The sequence below is a fragment of the Kryptolebias marmoratus genome, linkage group LG20, assembly GCF_001649575.2.
Source record: "Kryptolebias marmoratus isolate JLee-2015 linkage group LG20, ASM164957v2, whole genome shotgun sequence".
In the NCBI taxonomy this organism is placed as follows: domain Eukaryota; kingdom Metazoa; phylum Chordata; class Actinopteri; order Cyprinodontiformes; family Rivulidae; genus Kryptolebias; species Kryptolebias marmoratus.
This window is the reverse complement of record NC_051449.1, coordinates 6497134-6506092: the sequence shown is the minus strand read 5'-3', so window position 1 is coordinate 6506092 and position 8959 is coordinate 6497134. Positions and strand designations below refer to the sequence as shown.

The window sequence follows — 8959 nt, the reverse complement described above, 5'->3', positions numbered from 1 at the left end:
TCAATAAACACATTCCATTCATAAGGTAAACATAAAACTTAACACGTTTTATTCCTGCATAAATACCTTAATATAATTTAAACGGACTCATTTTAGGTTACACAAGACCTCTGAAATTACTTTACTATCTACCATAAAAAAAACCTAATACCATACTTCCTCCTGTAAACAGAATTACAAATTTTCACTCCCTAAAAGAGTATAACGCACTTAATCATGTAAATAAAAAGGCTACAATACCTCACTTCCTAAATACTTACATTTAACAAACATGTAAAATACTGAAATCCACGTGGAACAAATAAATCACTGGTTATAGTTTTATTTTTAATTGTATGAATAGTATCACAGCAAACAGATCCTTGTAAGATGTTCATTTATTTCAGCGGGTGACACAAATTTGAATCTGACCACCACATGCATAATTCTCACATAAAACATTATGCACAAAAAAAGTTCACCAAGTCTGCACAACCTTGTCATAGCCAAAATACTCAGTCAATCTAAGAGGAAGAAAATATTATATACAACTGTCAGATCAGTCCAAATATATATGTTAACAAAAAGTAAATGGTTTTCTAATGAGATTCTTAATTGCAGTGTAACACTACTTAATGCAGAATCAGTATGTACAAGGGTAAAGTATTCATAGTACAATTATAAGATATTTTTTTCACATACTAAGTTCCTTATTAGATCCGTGAGGGTTGGAACATACTTATATACTTGCTTGTTATGTTGTTTTGGTTTTCCCATGCGGATCTTATCACGCAGAGCTGGTTCAAAATACTCGCCTCTTCAAAAAAAAAAAAAAAAAAAAAAGAGTGTTGTGTAAATTTCTAAAATTTGTTTAAAATCAGACGGAGTGCAGATATGAAGATTATGAGAAGGTGTCTGGATCCGTCCTAAAGACCCTGAAGTCAGCACAATTCAAAACATACAAATCCTCAAAGCAGTCCATCTCTTTAGCAGCAAAGACAAGTGCAAAAAGTCTGTAAAACAAAGTGCACTTTTTGGGATGTGTCAACACATACAGCAGGAACGTTTGGACTTTCCCGACTTGTGGTAGTTAGTGAGTTAGTGTCAACTTTAATCTTCGTCCTCATCGATGTAAGGGATGTCCAGGTCATCAGCGCTGCCATTGAACGGCTTGCTGGTTGAGGGGGAAGCTTCTTGGCCCGCGGTTTCAGTACCATTTGTGCTGCGTCCTGAGGTGAGCCCTCTTTGTTCGGTATCCGTCTGGACCATCACATTTCTGACTCTCTGCGCAAGGTCAGCGGGTTTATGCGGGCAGTCAGGTTTCTGAGTTTTCAAGTGTCCTGGGAACAGAAACACCGGATTATTAAACATTTTGTGTAAGCTTAGTGGTGCCACAGAACTTCCTGTTTCTGTTTTAATCACACTCTGCTGGAGGGTGAAGGTGGATGATTATGTTTTTGCCCGTGTCTGTTACCAAAATATCTCAATTTTACAGTTATGGAGGTAAAATTTGCTGTGTTAGTAGCTGACAGTCACCTCCAGCACTTCCTGACCACTGACTGATCACACAACTTTGCCATTTCCTACTAGAATCAACTTTGTCTGTCTGTCAGCAAAATATCTCATGAATCCCTGAACAGATTTTACTTAAATTTTCAGGAATAATCATTGGATGTACCACAGCTAATCAACATTAGCAAACACAAAAAAAATCAGTGAATTTTACAGATATTGAGCTAAAATCTGACGTGGTTGTATCCGAGAGTCATTCAAAATATATACTCAGAGTGTGACATCTTCTAAAATTGTATGGGATTGCCACAAAATATTATTTTTAAGGTTTGACTAAAACAGCTATAAATTTTAATCTAAATCTCTGGCATGGAATATAAGGATATGAATCATTTTAAGGAATCTTAGGCTTTTATTTTTTAATGCTATAGATTACTTCTGGAAATAGTAAACAGTAAGTAATTATTTTTGCAGCCAGTGAAATAAGTCTGTTGGGATGTAGAAAAAAAGGAAGTCAGGATTTTCAAAGCCAAATATCCACTCTGTAGCAACTACTTCCTGCTTGTTGGCTTTTGTGTAATTCAGTGCTTAAGAATGGGAAACAGGATTTTACATTACAACAGACCAAAACAAAAGGAACTAAAACTTGGCGTTTTAGTGTTTGTGTTGAAGATTATTCTACAGCGTTCAGCACATTCGGGCTTTCAACAAAACCTAAAAAGCCCACCAATCCCTTTGACACCATTCATAACATCAGCAGCCCGCATGAACAGAAAAAAAAAAAAAGTGATCTTAGAATATGTAAAACATAACCACGGGAAAAAACACTGCACCCTCATATTACACGCAAATATGTTTTGATCAAATCAAATCAAAATTTTACTTAATATTCTCATCAACATAAAACTAAGATTTTTATTCCTTAAAAAATTAATTTTTCAGCAGCTTCAATTACCTTTTGGCAAATCTGGACAAAATGTTAAAACATTTACCATTATTGACTGAATTTCTGGTTCCTATGGTAACCTGACACACAACCCACAGGTTTTCTTCCTGTAGGTTTGGAGCAAAGCTTTACGAGAAACACAAAAAAAAAAAGAATAACCCTCAGGAAGCTGCAACATATTTAACATGTGTACGTGTATTGAACAGAAAACTAGATTCTGGTTAAAAATGACAATTTTTAGTCGACAGTGAAAGTTCCTAGGACTATCAACTGTTTAAATGATGTCTCTGAATAAACACTGTAATGCGATTAATTATGGTTATTAAAATGCCAGCAGTCTGATCTGATCAGTGATTAGATGTGATGCACAGACTGAGTCACCTTTTGATTTCCTGTCACTCCAACATCTTTTCAACATCTAGAAAAAAAGCTTTAAATCGGCTGCAGTGCTAGACATCAGCACCCAACCCTTCTGACTGATTGTATAAAAATGTTGTTTTAGTTTTATTTTTCTTTCTGGGATATCATCAGAAACAGAATAAGTGAATGAGTGACGCTTCTTACAGACAATTTAAACTGAAACTCTGAACATAAACTGTTCCGGAGCAGGTTCAGAGTTCAGCATCTGTTACCTTGCTGATCTAACCAGATATTAATAAAAAGTCTGACTTTAAGCTCAACATAGCCTGCTAAGTCCAACTTGATTCATACTACACCCCTTAGATCATAGATCAGATCATGTACTGCCTGCTAAAAAAAAAATCAAACATAAAAGCTTGAATGAAAAACACCAACCTAAACCAGTGTGACTTTGTTCTCCTGGTAACACCTTCACGTTTTTATTATTTTATCCTTCCAGGAATCTTAAGATCAGCTCAGCTGACGTACTCCATGCATACTTGGTGTCTTTATCAAAAGGGCAAGATGTGGGAAGCTCTGACATGAAGGAACACTACTTGAACTTCAATAAAGAGTTGCTGCATTTTCCCAAATGTAAATTGAGACACTGGGCGTGTATGAAAGGTTTAAAAAGGGTGGATGTAACTTGTGTTTTTTAGCTAAAAGCATCTTGTAGTTGAGATTTTAGTTGTTGAATGTGTTGGCCTGATATACCCTTTATGAAGCATATTACAAAAAAAAACCAATCCAGATTTATATTCCAAACAGAATATTTACAGGCTTTTTCCTCACACTGTCCAAAATGTCACGGTTGTGGGAGGATGACGAGCTTCATCATGCAGTAATGCAGCGGTGGAATGCATGAAAAATGCTTGTTACTAGAGAGTGACACTAAAGGGGGTTCTGTTTCTGATACGTCGTTTTTTCCCTACTGTTCTTCCCACAGCTACGTGATTCATATTAATAACTGAAATTAAAAATATGAGAGCTCCCTGGTTGAAAAGAACAAGCCCTTATCCAAACTTGTATCCCAGTTTTACGAATCACAGAGGCGACAGGAACCCATAATAATCTGTCCTCCTGAGCCCAGAGGAAGGTTGAAGTACATTACCTCCCTACTGACCTTCCGATTCCAGACTCCCCAGCTGGTCTAAGCTCTCTGTGCTCATCGATGACGAGTCGTCCACGATTTCACTGTCGGACAGCTCATGGTCCATGTCGGTTAACCCACAGGCCACCTCCACCCTGGAAATAACACAGCAAGATAAGATTTTAGTCAAGGTTGGATTTTAAAAGCTCAGTATTTAAGGAAAAACACAGCAGGACTTCAGCTCACTTTTCCTGCTTGATGGATTTGATTCTTTCAATGAGGGAACTCTCATCGTTCGGCTCCGAGGGGTTCACAGCGATCTGCACAAAGATCAGAACCGTGTTTATTTTTGTTTTCAATTTGTAGTTCCTCTTCAGTCATTATGACACAATAATGATCAATATTCAGATTATATATGTGGGATTTTATTAGGCTCCTGTTGAGTTTCTTGAAGCATTTTTTATGAATAAATCCCAGTTTTGTTTGTCTCATGCAGATGTGATATACTGGGAAAAAAAGATGTTTTATAAGAAAGTAAAACAATAAGTGTAGTACTTTGTTGCCATATTACAACTGTAATTGAGTGGAATAGTCTGTACATATATTTGGATATTAATCTAACAATAACTAGGAGCACAAAACTTAAATTACATTCTGAAAACAAAATTTCAAATGACTTAATAAATGCTGCTCAAACTAGAAGTTATTTTTATAATCTTTAGTCTTTCAGGTCCACTCTCACCGTGTTTTGTCTCGTCAGTTTCAGCTTTTTGACAGCTTGGGCCTCTGCGTATTCCAGCTCCTGAATATTCTGCATCTTCTCGTTGTAACGCCTTAACTGCTCGCAGATCAGGAGCTCCACACAGCTAAGAAAAAAACAAAAAACAGTGATGTATGTTTAAAAATACTTTGGATGTACAAGTGCAGGGAGTCTGCCATCTGTATCAGTAACTTTAATATTTAAATCAACAACAGGAAAGTTTACGTGTCCATTTTTTCTGCAATATGTGCATTAAATTTCTGCAGCGCAATGATATCAGTATTACGAGTAGCTTTCACTAAATGCTTAAATCGTAATGATCAGTTTTGCCGTTCAGCCAAAAGCCCATTTTCTGCAACTTTCTGACATACAGTGTACTGTAGCGGTTCTCCAAATTTACCAGAAAATAAAGATACAAGCATGTTTTTTTTCCCCTTAAGAATCAGGTAGACTTTGTGGCTCTATATAAAGTTTATTTGCTCAAAATGGTTCTTTTAAACAAAAAGATTAGTCTAATATAAACACACATAAGCTTTTAAACAAGGCTTTGCCAGCAATCACAGGGCAATAAATAAATGTCTTGGAAGACTATATAGTTACAGAGTGAGCAGATTGAGGACTTACAGGGTAGTTTTTGGCACATCCTTCATGCAAAGGAAGGGGTCGGTAGTGTCAGGCGACCGCAGGATGCAGGGGGCAAACACGATGGCAAGCGAGCTTGGTGTCATCTTATTGTACTTTTCTTCCTTTGTAACTCTACAAGGAGACACTGGTTAACATCATTTGGGACTTTTATCACTTCAAAAAAGGCAAAAAAAAAAAAAAGGAATCTCCCTACTTGACAAGGTGAAAGATTAGCCGCTCCAAAGTGTTGTAATTAGCAGGAGGAAGTTCATCGATCTTTTTGTATACAGCCCTTATTTGCTCAGCTCTCTCTGGCAGCTCTGCAGGTGAAGGAGGAAAGAAATACAACACTACTGGACACTTTTATGTTCATGTATTTTGCCTTCTGCAGGAAGCAGCACAAGCCTAGATGCTTAAAAATAAAATGAAAAAACAAAAAACAGGGTAATGTTTTCTCACCAGCAGCTTGCAGAAAGTCGTTGTAGAGAGAAAATGTCATGAGGGGATCGGGCAGCTCTCTGAACCAACGTTTAACGAGGCCTGTGATGGTGTGGATGGGGAAGTTATCCAACATGGCTCCCGCAGGATCTGATGGAACAAGATCACACCTGTAATTTAAACTGTTTCATTAGAGGTTGACATGATTTTATACTGTGCATTCAGTTTATGATTATAATTAACTGTTGGCATCAACCCCTGAATCTCTATTTAATTATCTCACAAACCACTGGACAGATTTTAACTCTCAGAAACTAACCACTGGACATGAATCTACAAGTTTTGTGGTCGATCCAGTTCAAGACGACCCCAAAAACGACCCTAACTCAGTCAAATTGAAATATTTTGTGCTATAATTTGGTGTGGTAGTAGATGAGAATCCTTTCCAACAAATACTCCGAGGGCCACATCTCTGCTTAAAACTTTGGCATCAACTATTGGCAACTGGTGAAGATTTTCTTACTGATCTCTAGAATCTGGTGGAGCTCCCTCGCCTGGCAGGCTGAACCCGACTTGCGGTAAATGCCTTCAGTGTAGAGGCCGTTTAGCTCCACATGCATCAGCAACATCTCCATCACTTTGGGCACGGGGATGTCTTTGTTGGTCAGGACACACACCTGCACCCCAAAGTGGAGGGAGCCTGGTAAATTGACATCCTAATGCAAAGAAAAAGACAAGATGGGGGAAATATCTCAGCAGAATGTCTGAGAACACAAAGAGAATGCTCTGAGAAGTGATAAAAAAACAACTTATTAACGTAAAATGATCTGTTCCCACCTGGCTGGCGCGCCGCGTTGAGCAATCTGTGATGATTTTGTTCAGACATTTCTTGTGGCAAATTAACTTGCAAGCTAAAATGAAGAAGAATAGAATTAGAGTTGACTATATTTATATAAATACGCATATAAATTACATATCAGCTTGGCTAATATTACATGTACGTGATCACTGGCCTGTTAAAACTCACCGCTACACATGTAGGCTTTCTCCATCGCCCAGATGTAGGAGCCACACAAGTCACACGACTGCATAATGTTGACTTGATAAGTGCTGAACAGGTGATCCAGAGGGCTGTCAAACTGTAAGTAAACAAAAGCTAAATATTCAAATAATTCATTCTTTATGAGGAAACCTAATAAAAAGGTATTTCACTTACACATTTTTCCTTTTTCCGTTTCTTCTTCGTCATCTTAGCAGCCAGGAAGAAAGCAGAATCGAGTTACACGAGCGAGTCAAATCACTGTTATTCTCTCTGTTAGCGACCGATGACTTGATTTATGAAACCTACCTTCGAGGGTTCAGAATCCGCTCGTTTTATTTCCCCTCTGATGAAGCCGTCCAGCATAGACTGGAACAAGTTGACCACCAGGGAGACCTCCGACGTTGGTCCTGCCAGTGCTTTCACTGTGCTGTGGTAGCACTTCATTAGGTCTTTGTAACCAATTTGGGGGTTCTGTTTGTGAAAAGATGGATTCTTGCTTGGTAATAGCACTTTTAGTAGTACGGTTTAAAAGCAACAATTTCTTAAAATTACCTAATGGAAAACCACTAGAGGCCAAAAAATACAAATAAATAAATTAAAAATTGACCCATAGGTTTTCCTCCAAGTTTTAAATTGTCTTACCTGCATATGGTACATGCTTTTAATGGTTTCTCTGAACTCCTTAGTGGAAGTCAGGAAAATAGTCTCTGTTGGGGACAGCTCTTTTGTTCTTGTTTGAAGATCATTCACCTGGTGACAGCATGAGAAAATTATAAACAAAAGTGCTTTTTAAACTCTTATTTTCAAGAAGAATCGAATAAAAAAAGGAAACACAGACATTCATCCGATTTTATTTTATTTTAGTGACCTAGTAGCAACAGACCTTATTCCCGAGGAACTCATCGAGGAGTCGTAGCTCCTTGGAGTCGGTGATCTCTCGGTCCAGAGACGCGCCCCCCTGCAGGGCTCGTGTGGCCCGGCTGATACAGATGTTTGGGTTACGTGTGCCCCTCCCACTGTTCTGATTCGGCGTTTGGTAAGATTGCGGCGTGTAGCTCGGCAATGTTACTGCAGACACCGACCAGAGAAATGTCGTAAACACGGGACATGAGATGGAACATTTGAAGACAGTAACGCTGAATATAAAAGGACATGCTCAATCGTCAAGACCTGTTATTGTATTAGTTGAATAAACAGATTGCGTATTATTATACGAGATATAAATGATAACTTAAACAATACACATTTTCATACAAAATCTAAAGTCCAAACATTCATTGAAGGACTGTATATTGTCTTATCTTAGTTTAAACTAAGATCATTCTATGCTGAAAATGATGAATTTCTGGCTGTTTTGGGGAAATGTTGAAAATAACTTTAGGCATGATCTCATGCAATATTGTGTGATATCATTCTCAGAGTATGTGTTGGGGATGACTCAGATCTTTGTGAAATTGACTTAGTTATAGCCTTTTTTTAAAGTCAGTTAGCTGTGGCAGTCAACAAAAATCCTTAAACTTTTTGGTTACCTGTTTTATCTGATGGACTGTCATTGGTCGGGGAATGTTTCGCTGTCCGTTTCTTCAGAAATCTACTAAACCAAGTCCTACAGAAGAGATAATATATATAAATTACAGATAAGTTAAGCTCAATTTCTAACCAGTCCCCTTATAAGTGAACTGAGTAAATGATTTTACCTATCAGGGGTTGTAACTTGTGACTGGTTAGAAGCTGGGTCTCCTGCGTCCTTGATGTAGGTCCTGGATGGGAGGCTGAGCCTTGAACCATCATGTTCTGTCGATGTCTGCAACAATAACAAGAAGAGAAAAACGAAACCTGAGAGTTAGAATACAAGAAAAGCGACAAAACAAAGTAAAAGAAATAATTATGCGGCCCCAATTTTCCAAGTGACAGAGTCCTTTATGTCACCTGCTGCACCCATTTCTGTCCAAAGCATCCTGCAGCTCTTCCACCAAGAAACCACCCCCTCTATAAATGTAATAAAGTAGTACCCCAGCAGTGACAGTCCTCCACCATGCACAGTTCATCATGCACAGTTAGTCGTCTCTTACCACCAGTTAAATGCAATGCTATCCATATGAATGTGTTATTTGTGCAGACAAAAATAAAATTAGTAAATCTTTATAGGAAAATGTATGGATTTTGAGT

The 8959-nt window shown here is 37.9% G+C and overlaps 1 protein-coding gene across 4 annotated transcripts in view; it reads right to left on the bottom strand.

Annotated features, from left to right (window-relative positions):
* Positions 1–306: 306 nt before the first annotated feature.
* Positions 307–8959, bottom strand: part of myo9b (myosin IXb) — a 28760-nt gene continuing 20107 nt past the window's right edge. For 3 of the 4 annotated variants that reach the window (XM_017411078.3, XM_017411079.3, XM_017411080.3), the window contains 16 exons: positions 8488–8594; positions 8320–8396; positions 7674–7858; positions 7433–7540; positions 7097–7261; positions 6965–6997; positions 6776–6887; positions 6586–6659; positions 6272–6464; positions 5770–5898; positions 5525–5630; positions 5311–5442; positions 4669–4792; positions 4173–4246; positions 3960–4081; positions 307–1319 (listed from right to left, as the gene is read on the bottom strand). In XM_017411078.3, coding sequence (XP_017266567.1) covers positions 1090–1319; positions 3960–4081; positions 4173–4246; positions 4669–4792; positions 5311–5442; positions 5525–5630; positions 5770–5898; positions 6272–6464; positions 6586–6659; positions 6776–6887; positions 6965–6997; positions 7097–7261; positions 7433–7540; positions 7674–7858; positions 8320–8396; positions 8488–8594 — 1971 coding nt within the window. In that variant the 3' untranslated portion in view covers positions 307–1089. Of the gene's footprint in view, positions 1320–3947; positions 4082–4172; positions 4247–4668; positions 4793–5310; positions 5443–5524; positions 5631–5769; positions 5899–6271; positions 6465–6585; positions 6660–6775; positions 6888–6964; positions 6998–7096; positions 7262–7432; positions 7541–7673; positions 7859–8319; positions 8397–8487; positions 8595–8959 lie in introns of all 4 variants that reach the window. The other variant, XM_017411081.3, reaches the window with a different exon arrangement.